This window comes from Tenrec ecaudatus, chromosome 5, assembly GCF_050624435.1.
Source record: "Tenrec ecaudatus isolate mTenEca1 chromosome 5, mTenEca1.hap1, whole genome shotgun sequence".
NCBI lineage: Eukaryota > Metazoa > Chordata > Mammalia > Afrosoricida > Tenrecidae > Tenrec > Tenrec ecaudatus.
The window spans coordinates 43,278,255-43,293,681 of record NC_134534.1 but is presented as its reverse complement, the minus strand read 5'-3'; the positions used below and the strand labels follow the sequence as shown (position 1 = coordinate 43,293,681).

The 15,427-nt window shown below is 40.7% G+C and overlaps 1 protein-coding gene across 1 annotated transcript in view; it reads left to right on the top strand.

Moving 5' to 3' along the window:
- Positions 1–15,427, top strand: part of INTS8 (integrator complex subunit 8) — a 48,458-nt gene that overhangs the window by 25,339 nt on the left and 7,692 nt on the right. The window contains exons 14-20 of the mRNA XM_075549474.1: positions 975–1,085; positions 5,327–5,528; positions 8,688–8,809; positions 12,292–12,476; positions 12,893–12,926; positions 13,583–13,639; positions 13,727–13,788. Coding sequence (XP_075405589.1) covers positions 975–1,085; positions 5,327–5,528; positions 8,688–8,809; positions 12,292–12,476; positions 12,893–12,926; positions 13,583–13,639; positions 13,727–13,788 — 773 coding nt within the window. The remainder of the gene's footprint in view (positions 1–974; positions 1,086–5,326; positions 5,529–8,687; positions 8,810–12,291; positions 12,477–12,892; positions 12,927–13,582; positions 13,640–13,726; positions 13,789–15,427) is intronic.

Genomic DNA, 15,427 nt, shown 5'->3' with positions numbered 1-15,427 from the left:
AGTTAATAAATGTTTCTCTGTCTCAGTTATCTTATTTGTGAAATGGAGGTAGTCGACTCCTTCATGGTATGGTTGTGAGGGTCACATGAATTAATCCATATCAACCTCCTAGGACAGGTACTGACTGTTCAATATTAGACTAAGTTTAACCGTAGGGCATTTGATCCTAGGCCGTAGATGAAAGTAGCACGACTTAGAGCTCAATGAATTCCATTTTGATTACAGACAAAACCAGTAACTTTACCAGCTCCGTTGGTCCATACCTAATGATTACAGACCAGAGGAATGTATGACTAATATGGAGGTGCACACATTTTAGAACTTATTTTAGGAACATAAAGCAGGCGTGCTAGAGAGACATAAGAAAAAGATTCGGCTACTGGGGAACGTGTCTGTTCTCTGACTTAGCGGTGTCACCCACAGCATGGTCTGAGAGCAGTCCAACCACAAAAGCCATGCTCACTGCCGTCAAGTTGATTCCGACTCACAGCCGCCCTGCAAGACAGAGGAGAACTGCCCTTGTGAGTTTCTAAGATTGCACATTGATGCAGGGGTAGAAAGCCTCATCTTTCTCCCACAGAGCAGCTGGTCTTTGTGAACTTGTCGCGGGTGGCAAGCCTCTGTGCTAGCCGGGCAGCACCTGGTGCAGTTGGAGCAGTATCACTGTCAGGTCCCTCTGCACCTCTGCTTCGCACTCCCTCCCCGCACAGCCGCACTCTGCAAGACGAAAAGATGTACATCAGGGTTTTGCTTTTATTTACTTTTTTCTATGGACCATCCTTCAGACATTTACAATCCATGTAACTATTTCTGACTGGCGCATTTCATATATTTTGATTAGCGTTTCATGACAGTTACTGTTTTCCTTTCAGAACATGATCTATGAATGTTTTGATGTGTTCAAAGATTATTACAAGATATTCTTATATAGATTTTGTGGTTTCCCTGTATTTACATATTTTTATTTTTTCTAGTGGGAAGTACCTTCTGTATATAGTGGTGTTATCCTTGGAATCAAGGACAGTTTAACAAGAGATTTGGTTTATATTCTCATGGCAAAAGGTTTGCACTGCAGTACTGTTAAGGTTAGTAAAAACATCTGTTAAACTACTTGTTAATGATATGCTTCCATGTGATAGCATGAAGTCGGGGATCGAAATCTGTTAGCATTTTGATCTTAAAAATCTCAATTATGGGCCTTTTTTTCTCTTTAAAAAAATCATTTTGTTAGGGGCTCATACAACTCTTATCACAATCCATAAATACATCCATTGTGTAAAACACATTTGTACACTCATTGCCCTCATCGTTCTCAAAACATTTGCTCTCCACTTAAGCCTCTGGCATCAGCTCCTCATTTTTTCCCCTTCCTCCCCGCTTCCCCTTCCCTCATGAGCCCTTGATAATTTATAAATTATTATTTTGTCATATCTTGCACTGTCTGAAGTCTCCCTTCACCAAATTTTCTGTTGTCCGTCCCCCAGGGAGGAGGTCACATGTAGATCCTTGTAATCGTTTCCCCCTTTTCAACTCGCCTTCCCTATCGCCACTCGCACCACTCGGCCTGAAGGTATCATCTGCCCTGGATTCCCTGTGTTTCCAGTTCCCATCTATACCAGTGTACATCTTCTGATCTGTTTAGATTTGTAAGGTAGAATGGGGGTCATGATAGTGGGCGGGGGAATGGGTGGGTGGGGAAGCATTTAGGAACTAGAGGAAAGTTGTATGTTTCATTGTTGCTACACTGCACCTTGACTGGCTCATCTTCTCCCGAGACCCTTCCCTAAGGAGATGTCCAGTGACCTACAGATGGGCTGTGGGTCTCCACTCCGCACTCCCCCTCATTCACAATGATAAGATTTTCTGTTCTGATGGTGACTGTTACCTGATCCCTTCGATACCTCATGATTAAATAGGCTGGTGTGCTTCTTCCATGTGGGCTTTGTTGCTTCTGAGCTAGCTTGCCGCTTGTTTGCCTTCAAGCCTTTAAGACCCCAGACGCTATATCTTTTGATAGCCGGGCACCATCAGCTTTCTTTGTCACATTTGCTTATGCACCCATTTTGTCTTCAGTGATCGTTCGTTATCAGAGAGGTGAGCACACAACGATATGATTTTTTGTTCTTTGATGCCTGATAACTGATCCCTTCGGCACCTCATGATCACGCAGGCTGGTGTGCTTCTTCCACGTGGGCTGTGTTGCTTCTGAGCTAGATGGCTGCTTGTTTGCCTTCAAGGCTTTAACCTCCCTGGTGGTCTAATTATGTCAATAATTTTGTACTCAAAGCGGTACATGGTTTTGCATAAAATTTGTTTTATATTGTAGACCTGTAATTCTTAAGAAATTACTCATTCTCTCTAGTAGACAGTTAACATTTACCCCAAGCCACACTCGGGATTACTGCCAAGGAGGTTAAAACCCCAGATGCTATTTCTTTTGATAGCTGGGTATCATCAGCTTTCTTCACCACATTTGCTTATTCACCTGCTTTGTCTTCAGCGGTTGTGTTGGGAAGGTGAGCATCATAGAATGCCAGTTTAATAGAACAAAGCAGTCTTGCATTGAGGGAGTACTTGAGTGGAGGCTCAATATCCTTCTGCTACCCTAGTACTAAACCTATAAATATATGCACATAGATCTATTTCCCCATCCTCATATACAAATATATTTACATATGTACATACCTTTATTTAGACCTCTACAGGTACCCTTTTCCTCATAGCTCTTTCCTCTATTTCCTTTGAATTTCATCTCGTCCCACTATCATGCTCAGTCTTTCTTTGGGTTTTAGTAATTCCTCTTGGTGACATTACCTTTGATCACGCCCTACCAAGCCTCCTACACCCTCCTCACTACTGATTTGGATCACTTCTTGTTCCCTTGCCCCTGGGTTTGTTAACACCACTACAGTTATGGGCCTTAAAAAGAATACTTTAAAAGGTATTTTGGTTCATTTTCTCTTAGCCTCATACATATACCAAAGGTGGTTTGAGCACATGGTTATTGCTCTATGCCTTTTTACAAGTCTACACAACATTATGATTTGTATCTTTTAGTGTTCAGTTGATAAAGATTAGACATGAAGGTTAAAACAACCAAAAATACCTTAAAATTACTTTCATAGTAGTATCTGTGTAATTTGCGAAGTTGCAGTATGGGAAGTTGAAGCATGTGAAATACTGAATTATATGACAGTGTAGCTGCACAATTAATAGTGCTGTTGAGTTTTATAGAATTGTTAAAAGACAGCATTTGGAAATTGGAGTTCCTGAATTCCAACTCAACCTGAAGTGGTGAAGCAAGAGTTAGGCAGGTACAGGGTGGCGAAAGATACTGACAGTGTGACGAGAAGCTGAGATCAGTCCGGCTGACTACGCTTGGCCTGCGAGACTCTCCTCAGTGGCAGTTGTCGGTAACTGGAGTTACGGTGCTGGTGAAGGATATTGAAAGTATCAGGGGCTCCAGAGAACAAGCAAATCTGTGTGGAAAGTCCAGCCAAAATGTTCCTTAGAAGTGAGGCTAGTTAGACTTTTCTTTTTACCTACTTTGGACATGTTCTCTCTCGGGAGAGCAGACTCAGGAAAAGGACAGCATGGTGGGTAGAGTGCCGGGGGAAAGGAGAAGGCCTCGGACACGATGGATTGGCACAGTGGCTGCAAGAATGGACTCAAGCCTAACAATTATAAGAATGGAGCAGGTATTTTGTTCTGTGGTACATAGGATCACTGAATTAGACCTGACTCTGGGGCACCAGAGTCAACAACACCTGTCTTTAAAATCCAAAATCTGGTATTTCACATTTACAGTACAACTCAGTTTGTACTGCTTATATTTCACATGCTTATTGGCTTGAGGAAGCCACCCACTGTAATCTGATTGATTGTAACTTAGCAACCCTGGGGAGGTTTCCAAGACACTGAATATGAAAGCAGATAACCTCAGTTTTCTCCTGCAGAGCAGCTGGAGGGTTTCAACTGCCAACCATGTAGTAAGCGACCGAGTTCCTTTCCCACTGCACCACCACATGCTGTATTTATTGGACTTCGTAGTTCTTGATGATTACGAATCATTGGGAAGCTGATAATAGGCTATAACTGATTACATCTGCAGTGTCAGCAGCTTTTCTCCTATATCCAAAATAACACAGACTGTTACAATTTCATCTCCTAGTCTCCTCCTTCACAACAAAACTGGACAGAAAATGTTATATCACTTTTAAAAGTGAGAAACCAGAGATGGAAAGGTAAAATTCTCCAGGGTCACTTAGCTAGTAAGTGGCAGAAGTGTTAGAGGGGTGAGGCAAAAGAGACTCTATTGGAGAAATGTTTAAGAGGTAAAATCTTGAACTGATTAGTAATTAATTGACTGTGGGAAGTAATAGGACATTGACAGCGTTAGCAAATGAATGCATTTGAAGAGTGGATTATGAGTTCCTGGTTCCAGTGTTAATTTGTGCCATCAATTGACATCGTAGGCCTGATGGGATGTCGACATGGCAAAGGATGCAGATTTGATAGTCATCCAAAGGTTACCTAACAAAAAGACAGCACAGAACCCTCAGGAGTGCAGCACAGGGTCCAAGAACAAATGGTGTGATGGGTGAAGGGACCAGACAAATGTGTGATCAAAATAGCCAAGGGACTGGAGACTGGGGGAACGAGAAGTGGACTGTGCTGGGTGTGGCACTGAGGTCCAGGAGAGCAACGGCAGAGGGTCAGTAAATCAGGCACATAGGTCTTTGGAGAGATGTGGGCAGAGTTTGGCTTAGAAGAATGAGTACAGCACTCGGAAAGAGAATGATGGGCAGCCACCCTTAGAGCAATTCCCGATGAGCTAGGTTAGGAAGGAGCTTAGCTAGTTACTGACTTGATTGACTTGATGTATTAGTCAATTTGATTTATTACTTATTGATATAGGCTAATAGAGTTGTACGGAAAGATTTCAGAATATGAATCCTGATACAAGGTCTAAGAACTCATTTTGAACATTTTAGTTAGAGAAGGTGCCTTGTCATTGAGTTTTACATCTGTGTTATAAAAAGTCTTTGTTATTTGATTATTTATGTGAACCTTATTAAGTAAGCTAAGTTTGTTCTTTATAATTGACTGGTCATTTGCTGTGAAAAATTTCAGGAAAATTTAATATTCATTGGAATAAATCAATAATGTGAAGATAAGAAAAAAATCTAACTTCGCACTAAAATATTTAAGCAAATTCTTTTCCCTGTTACTCTGTTCTTAGACATAGTTGGTGTTCTTGGACATACTGAGACACACAAATTTTTGACACCAGAGGAACGATGTCTTCTGACATGTCTTTTTCTAGGACTTTGCCCATGCAAAACAACTCTTCTCTGCTGGTTTGGAGTTGGTGACAGAGTTCTCACCCAAACTTCGTCAGGTCATGCTGAATGAGATGCTGCTTTTGGATATTCACGCACATGAAGCTGGAACGACGCATTCAGGAGAGCGGCCGCCTTCTGACCTGATTAGTAGGGTTCGAGGCTATCTGGAAATGAGACTTCCTGGTAAGATTGCTAAACACAGTTGTGTTGCAGAAATTCAACCTTCAAATGAGTGTGGAGGGACACGTAAAAGAGGACGTAGTGGACTTTTACTATCCATACAAAGTGATGTCGCTCCTAAAACTGAATTTGGGCATGGCGTTTGTCCCATAGGAACGTAGCGGAAATGGTCCTTGTGCTGCTGTGGCAGTGAACCTGCTACCGCACAGTGCTGCGGGCTGGAAGTCTCTCTCAGTATTGGCGTGGTTCTGCTCGCCAAGCATTCCCGGGAAGAATCCTTTCTTGAGTTTTCCTAACTTCTGGTGCCTCCCAGCAATCCTGGCATTTCTTGGCCCCTTGTTTCCTTCACATCCTGTTCCTGTGGGATGGTACAGCCCCTTGTAAGGACACTGGTCGTTGGATGTAGGGCCCACTCTGTCTAGGATGGCCTCATCTTAACTAATTGCATCTGAAAAAGACCCTGTTTCCAGTACAGGCACATTCTGAGGTTCTAGTGGAATGAATTCAGTGTCCTACAGAAGAATCAAAACTTCTCAAGGCTACAAGGAAGTGTTCATCGTTATTATCACTGTCAGAAGCCCTCTCTCACTGATGTGTAGTGAGCCAGGAACTTGCTGTTTAGGAATAGACTGGGAGGGTCCAATTCTAATTCTAAATATCATAGTGTGGAAGGGGCTTATAACAAATCATCACATCTGTTGTATAAAAACATCTCTTAGCTAAGACAGTTTATTTCTTAATTTTACTTGTTCTATAGAGTATTTTCCAAACCCAACCTGCCACCAAGTCAATTCTGACTCCATTTTCAAATGAGGAATGATATTGTGAGTTACAAGCTTATAAACTGTATTCAAGTAGTAGTGGAAAATTATGACTTGCATCATAGTATAAGGTTACTAAACTTCAAGGAGAAAGAAAAAGGAAGCTACACAACCAAAGAGAGAACTAGCTATTTAACATGTGATTAATAGACGCCGCTATTGCATGCGCTGCTTCTTGGAGTGCCACTGGATTGATTGATTTATCTTGGCTACTCTGATTGAGTAATTTTACTTTAGATATTCTGAGTACTAAATTCTTTTTTCAGTCATTTTATATGTTGCTCGTACAACCCTTCTCACAATCCATACATCCATCCATGGTGTCCAAGCACATTTACACATTTGTTGCCCTCATCATTCTCAAAACTTTTGTTTTCTACTTGAGCCCTTGGTATCAGCTCCTCATTTTCCCTTCCCTCCCTGCCTCCCCATCTTATGAACCCTTGATAATTTATACGTTATTAATTTGTCATATCTTACACTGTCTGACATCTCTCTTCACCCACTTTTCTGTTGTCCATTCCCCAGAGGAGGTTATATATTGAACTCTTACTTCTAAATTCAAAATCAAGCTCATTACCAACAAATCAATTCTGATACCACATAGCGACCTTATAGAACAAGGTAGGAACTGCCTGTGTGTTTCTCAGACTGTTAACTTTTTGTGGGAGTAGAAAGTCCGGTTCTTTCCTACAGAGCGGCTGGTGGTTCCCTAGAGAGTATTTAGATTAGCTACAGTATGCCACACCTTTACAATACTATAAATCAAAAAGATTGCTAGCACACTGGATCTTCCAAATTACAACTTGTTAGCACTTCATTGGTGAAGGCCCTTTGAGCATTAGTCTACCAGGGCCTTCCAGTATGACATCTTACGAAGAATGGACCCAAGTGCAGACTGCTACTTGAGTTTTACAGATGGGTTTTTGAGACATAGTTTCTTTAAAATGAAAAACAAAAGAATAAGACTAATATTTATGGAGTGCTAATGACACACCAGACATTGCCCCCAAGTGTTTTAGGTGCATGACTAGGAAAGAGCTCTGTGAAGTAGCTCCCATTTCATTATCTTCCTTTTGTGAGTCAAGAAATGGAGACAGAGAGAGGTGAAAGAACTGTACCAGCATCACATAAGGAGAGACAGAAGTGCAGCTCCTTGTACCAGCCCCACATCAGCACTTGGCTTCTGCCCTTTTAAGTGGATGGAAGGAAGACCTTTGCATCACTGATGTCTGGGTCCTGCCTTTCGGACTTTTCAGTTGTTGAAGCTTATGTCCTCTTTTCCCCTCCTTTTGTTGTAGGACTCATGGCGCAGCACAGGGTTTATAGAAGCCCTACCTTCGTGAATGTTGAGCAATTTGTGTTGTAACTGGTGCTATATGTTAAATGAGAAGGAAAGGAAGTATAGTTTCAAACAGGAAAAGTTAGAACAGGTATTTCCCATAGGGCAGATCTTTCTTTCACTTGGGTGAGACTTAACGAGGTCAGCGTCGACTTGTCTAACAAATGTAGCTCACTGCAGTTATGCCAGGGCTGGATTGGTAGGCACATTTTCTGTGTGCCAGGGGACATGTGTCGATCTCTGGTATCATTTGCCATCTTCTCCCTGCCCTCTCATTTTTAAGGAAAAAAGATTGTTTTCTAGTAATACAAGGTTAATTTTGAAAGAGGTAGATTCATAACCCTCTACAGGAAACAAAAAGAAAAGCATGCTTATTTGCAATTGACCAGATTTTGTTATCAAGAACACCAAGTGAGCTTAACTGACGATACGTCCCACTTTTCAGTTATAGATCTTTCTCTCAAGAGCAGTGGTTCTCAGCCTCCTAGTGCCGCAGCCCTTTCACACAGTTCCTCGTGGTGACTCCCCAACCATAAAATGATTTTCGTTGCGCTTCCTCACTGTAATTTCGCTACTGTTATGAATTGTGGCTATGCTTCAAAGTGCATAAGTAAGGTACCTCAACATCCTTTCTTCCCCTTTCTGTTTACTACAAAAGATCAAAATGGACTTCCTGAGGCTAGCGTTGGCCCTGTCTCTTGGTGTGCTCCCCTAGCAAATTCCTCAGTGGGGGTCACGGCCTCATGCTCACTGGTTCACCAAGAGGGTGCTAGCCGTACTCTGGCTGCCTGCACTGCTGTGCGGAGTTGCGGTGCACAGCGGGACTCTGGTGGGTTCTGTCATGGGTGCCGAGTCTCCCTTGTCCTCTTGAGTGAGTGGAGCCCTCGGGAATCCGGCAGAGTGGCCACCTCCTGAGGCAGCACTTCTTATTTATTTATTTATTTATTTTTTCAACTGAATTATATTTTCACTTAATGATACTTGCTCTTTGCATTGTAGATATTCCTCTTCGCCAAGTTATAGCTGAGGAGTGTGTTGCTTTTATGTTAAACTGGAGAGAAAATGAGTACCTTACACTGCAAGTTCCTGCATTTTTGCTTCAGAGTAATCCATATGTAAAGGTAATTAAACTTTAGTTTAAATTAAAGACTGATACTTTTATACCTGCTTCTTTAGATTTAAACTACTTTTGGGAACTTGTCAAATTTTTCTCATATAATGTAAGGATGGAAAGTGACTTGTTGATTTGTAATTAAAAGCACAGTTTTTTGATATTTCAACTTGACTTTAATGGTTTAATGGCTTGAATATTTTTTCTGCTAACTTGTAGCTCTTAAGAATGCTAATGAGGGTAAGGTGCGGAGGGGAAAAAAGAAGAGGTTATACCAAGGGCTCAAGTAGAAAATGTTTTTGAAGTTATGATGGCAATATATGTACAAATATGCTTGATAATATGGAATATTTCAAGAGCTGTAAGAGCCCCCGATTTTTAAAAAAACAATGAAAATTAAAAGTATTTAATTAACCAATAATATTTAGGCATATTTCAAGCTAACCTAGAGGCTAGTTAGCTTTCCTTTCTAAAGTTCTTATAACCAAACTTTTAGTAATTTTAAGTGATGGAAAACTGAGATCTACAGTGTGGATTGGTACCATATATACTCAAGTATAAGTCGACCTGAATATCCACCAAGGCACCTAACTTTACCACAGAAAAATGGCATTGAATATGTGCTGAAAAACTCGGCTTATACTCGAGTATATGCAGTATTTTGCCAAGAATAAAATTTTGAGAGCCATTTTCAAACTTAGAATATAGTGTGGAAAGGGAAAGAGGGACCACACATCAATCATCCCCGTGCTCTAAGATGTGAATGCAATATTACCGGCATGAAGCAGGGAACCAGTGGAGAAGTCTTAGGGGCCGGCCCCAATCCCAACTATGTGGACAGCCACCTCTCCCCCCCAGAGGAATTTACTTCAGAGGACAGCACTGAAGCTACCGCTGAGAGACAGGGACAGGTCTGATCAGAGCACACAGGGGCAAATGAAGGGGAAGGAAGAGAGATTGGAGCACCTACTAGCTCACCAAGCCTTGAGGACAATATTCCCGCACAGAGCAGCCATTGTAAAGGGAGGACCATATGGCCTGTCCCACCACGAGACATGACATCCCTCACTGACCCACAGCCCCACAGGTTTCAACACTGGAGACACAGTGTGGGAATTGCATCCGATCTATCCGTACCACACCGAGGCAAAACACTAAGGGTGTGCAACAGAGCAGCAAGGGGAGCAGAGCAAGGAAGTCCCCTGGGAATACCAAAAAAATAGACTGTGGGCCCAGGGCGTGGCGCCCCATCAGACTTGACTGGAAAACACTACCAAAGGACAACAAACAGACCTTGAACTATTTACAGGCTTTTCTTTTTTTGCTTTGTTTTTCTCTGTCCTGTTTTTGTGCATATTATTATTTCTGCAGGTCTATCTAAATAAGATAGGCAGGATAAACAATCTGGAGGAGAAAACACTGAGACCAATGGTTGGGGGGCAGGGACATGGAAGGGAGGGGGGCGGGGGAAAGGAAGTGGGTGTTAACAAACCCAGGGACAAGGGAACAAGTTATCAAAAATCAGTGTTGACAAAGGTGTAGGAGGCCTGCTAGGGATTTCAAGGACAGTGTAACCAAGAGGAATTACTGAAACCCAAATGAAGGTACAGCATGATAGTGGGACAAGAGGAAAGTAAAAGGAAATAGAGGAAAGAGCTAGGAGACAAAGGGCATTTATAGAGGTCTAAGTACAGGCATGTACATATTCAAATATATTTATATAATGATGGGGAAGTAGCTCTGTGTGCATACATATATTTACAGGTTTAGTATTAAGGTAGCAGTACATTGGGCCTCTGCTCACCTTCCTGACACAATTGCTGAAGACAAAGCGGGTACGTAAGCAAATGTGGTGAAGAAAGCTAATGGTGCCCAGCTATCAAAAGGGAGAGCATTTGGGGTCTTAAAGGCTTGAAGATAAATAAGCAGCCATCTAGCTCAGAAGCAACAAAGCCCATGTGGAAGAAGCACACCAGCCTGTGCGATCACGAGGTATCCATGGGTCAGGTATCAGGCATCAAAGAACAAAAAATCCTGTCGGTGTGAATGAAGAAGAGTGCAGATTAGGAAGCCAAAGCCTATCTGTGGGCAACTGGACATACCTTACAGAACGGTCACAGGGAGGAGACGAGCCAGTCAGCGTGCAGTGTACAACGATGAAACAACTTTACGCTAGTTCTTGAGTGCTTCATTCCCCTTGCTCTCATGATCCCAATTCTACCTTAAAAATCCAGCTAGACCACCACCACCACCAAAAAAACCACCCCTAAAAAAAAAAAATCCAGCTAGACCACCACCACCAGCAAAAAAACCACCCCTAAAAAAAAAAAATCCAGCTAGACCAGAGGATGTACACTGGTACAGATAGGAACTGGAAACACAGGGATTCCAGGACAGATGAACCCCTCAGTACCAGTGGTGAGAGTGGCGATACCAGGAAGGAGGGGGGAAAGGGGCAACCGATTACAAGGATCTGCATATAACTCCCTCCCTGGGGGATAGGCAACAGAAAAGTGGGTGAAAGGAGACATCGGATCGTGTCAGACATGACAAAATAATTATACATTATCAAGGGTTCATGAGGGAGAGGGAGCGGGGAAGGAGGAGAGTAAATGAGCTGATACCAAGGACTCAAGTAGAAAGCAAATGTTTTTAGAATGATGATGGCAGCAAGTGTACAAATGTGGTAGACATAATGGATGTATGTATGGATTGTGGTAAGAGTTGTGCAAGCCCCCAATAAAATGATTTTAAAATATAAAAATAATAGAATATAGTGTGAAATATATTCCAAGATAATTACCATAGTTTATTATATGCATTGGAAAAGTCTGGAAGAATGCCAATTATTCGGTCTTGATAGAATTTGGCAATTCTAATGTTTGTGTTGTAATTATTATGTATTTTCTAGTTTCTTTGGTTAATTTCACTCACATAAAGGAATTTACTCTTTTAAAAAATTTCCCCTTTGTAATCATCTCATCTCCCCCCACAATCAAAGTGGGAAACTGTGTACATAATGCAAAGGACATCGAATTTATAAACACTTGGATCTTCCAATTCTAGCAAGGAAGGCAGTAGTAGGTAGTAGTCTGATAGAATGAAGAGCAACATTTTTAATATGGTTCACAAGGCCTTTTAAGATGTGGGTGTGTCCTCTGCTAATTTACATACCTCTACATTATCTTTTTTAATCTAACTTTTCCTCATATTTTCTTAATAGACTCATTTTGCTCTCATTATGCTATATTTGTTTGGAAGCAAGGAGGTTTATACAGTAGAACCATCGGATTTTCAACCCTAGTAAGATTTAAATCTGTCAGCAGCCAGTGAGTTCTAACCTGCCTATTCAGGGTAGTCTGTGGCACAGTAGAATATGAACATGCTTGCTATGTATTGGCAAGTATCCCTACCTTGTGTATCTTGAGAACTATATGTACATGACATTGCAAATTATCTTTTGTGTATTTCCTATTTGTTTTCATGTTCCAGCTTGGGCAGCTTTTAGCAGCTACCTGCAAAGAACTTCCAGGCCCTAAAGAAAGCAGACGGACTGCTAAAGACCTTTGGGAAGTCGTTGTTCAGATCTGCAGTGTGTCCAGCCAGCACAAGCGAGGAAATGACGGCAGAGTTAGTTTAATAAAGCAAAGGGAGTCAACACTGGGTATAATGTATCGGTATGTTTCTACCAGCATATTGTTTGAGTTGTTATTAATTATGCTGCTTGTCCTTTATCAAGGACATCCTACCTCTATTCTTGTGTATTGTAAAGGGGAATAATCTGTAAGAATTCTGTTGTCCTGATCTCTCATAGACCTGTCTGCCATGGCCACCCATGAAAGTCTTCCCTCTGTTGCTTTAAAAATCACTTGCTGTATAATCAACTGAAGCTCAAAATTAATGTGGTTGAGTAGTACTGAAGATTTCTCAAGTGATTAAAAAAAGAAAGACAGTTTATTAGGTTAGTTTGACAATAGAGTATTTTATTTCTTTTATACATAATAGAATTGGGCATTTAGGAATAATCTCTTTCTGATTTTATTTTTCATTTCTGATATTAAATGTGTATACAAAAAATTTTTGTTTTTTGTAGGAGTGAACTGCTTTCTTTTATTAAAAAATTACGGGTAAGTTTTATTAAAAATTGATCTAATTACTGCTGATTTTTACATGATATGCATAAAATATGGAGTGCTTCAAGTGCTGATTAAATTATAAAAGTGATCTGCTAATGTGCTTACCTTCCATGATCATTATTGAAGGTTAGATAATACGAATGTAGAAGTTCATCTTGCATTTACCTTGCCGTGTTTTAGTGAATAGAAAACATTTAAACTTTAAGGAAGTTTCCTTAGGAGCCTGGATGTTTGGGACCTAACTTTGTTATAAAGTTGCTTGATAGAATTAATGGCATATTTATTTAATTGACATGTTCTAGATTTCACCCTCTAGCTATTATTTTGAAGAATAAAAATTTAATTTGTGGGGGAAGGAGGTAGAAAGAGAGGTCCTGTTAACTCAGTTTCCAAAGTAACGGCGAATTGAGCCGGGAGGTAGAACCATAAGACAGTTATATTTGATAATCTTGTATAAACCGTGTACTTTGACTTTTTCATGAGCTTAAAAATGAAGTTGATACTAAGCATACTCATACCCAAAATTTCACTGGAACCAGGTAAGGGGCTTAGATGAGAAAGCATTTGGTCTCTCTGCAATTGATGGGAGAAATACATCAAAGATTTTTACATCAAGATTCAAGGTGTCTGTGTTTTCTCTCTCACAGGAACCACTGGTTTTGACTATTATCTTATCACTTTTTGTGAAACTTCACAATGTTCGGGTCAGTATTTTATAATTTCTTTTTTAAAAAATGATTTGAAAGCTATTTCTTTTTAAACTGTTGTGTATGTGTTTGTGTTTTTTTAAGGAGGACATTGTGAATGACATTACAGCTGAACACATTTCTATTTGGCCATCCTCCATTCCCAAGTAAGAAGTATTACAGCTTACCTATTATTTCTGGGTAACAAGTTGGGCTGTTAACCACAAGGTCAGCATTTCAAAACCACTAGCCACTCCACGTGAGAAAGATGAGGCTTTCCTCTCCTCTAAAGAGTGACAGTCTCAAAAACCTACAGGGGCAGTTCTACCCTCAGCTTTGACTCAAAAGCAATGAGTATTGTTATAATATTTATGGGCCTAGAAACCATTTTGCGTGACATAGGTAAGCTTAATATAATTTGATTGGAAGACTATACATCTTTTCACAGATTAATGTTTCTTTCTTACAGTAGTTATCTTCTTAGAAATCATGGATAAGGCTTACCTTTTTAAAGTAAGAACTAAGTGTATCAGACCTGGCTAGAATACACTTCTCTACCTACTTGGCAGTGGGTAAAAGTGGAAAGTGAAAGCTAACCAAAGGATGGCTGTCACGTTCCCAGCATCTTAACTGTTTTACAATTGTCCATTTGAAAATTATTATTTCTTAATATTTCCTTAAAATCTTTATTCTGTGCTTCTTGGACCCCGTCCTCTTAGGTAGTCTTTGGAAGTTCCTTAATTGCTTTAAGAAATTGTCTCTCTTATATTCATTGCCTGAAAATCAGTCAGACGGGGAGAACAAATGTTCTCTTTTTTTTTTTTTTCTAGAAGAGGAAGTCATTCATATAACAGCTTTTCATACAAGAGAGCCAGTTTCCTCTCCGTATTAACTGTTCTTCCGTCTCCCAATCCTCCTTTACACACTGTACCTGAAGGACAGGTCCACCCTTGTTTCATAGTTGTTGGTTTATTCTGTGGAGAATAAAATGTTACTGTAGATCATGTGAACCAGACAGTAGAGAAAATGGTAAAGAAATCCATGTCCACTTCTGTTAGAAGGTTGGAAGTACCTCTGTGTCCAGCGAGGGTTTGTGAGCCAAAACTTGGGTAGGGGCCGTGCCGTCATTTCCTGAGTGATGTTTGTAACTCAGAGGGCCAGTCTCCAGGAAGCACATGAGGCAAGCTCCATGGCAGTCCAAGCCAGATAGTGCTGGAGTGTGTCTGTAACTCACTTAACGTTTGGTATATTAGATAACAGTCCAGTAATCAGTTAAAAGTAATTTTACCTCTTTAATTCATTGGTTCATTAGTTGTATTACCTGTTGGTGTTAATCGGGGCCTAACGTTAGACTCTGAACAGATTTTTGTTTACAACATGTGTTTGTAAATGAGCTAAAGGACTGCTTTAAAGCAGAGGCTCTGGAGCCAGGCTTGGAGACCTTGAATCCCACCTCCACGTACCAGGTGGATAACGTTGTACAAGTTACTTCTGTGTCAGTTTCCCCACCTGTAACATGGGTGTTAGGAATGTGAGGAGTAAGTACATGAATGCTAAGATAGGTGTTTAGAGCATGGAAGGACTCATTGCAGGCTTAATGAACTGTGACTCATTTTGGTATTACTAAAAGTATTTATCTTGACCCAGAGTCCTAATTGACTTCAAGAATAGACTTGTTAATATTGGTAACTTTCTGTGTAATATGAATCTGTTGAACTTATTTATTAGTAAATACATAATTGGGTGCCATTGTTCCTTTGCCAGTGTTCCAGGCACATGGGAGACTGAATGTAAAAATCTAGCCCT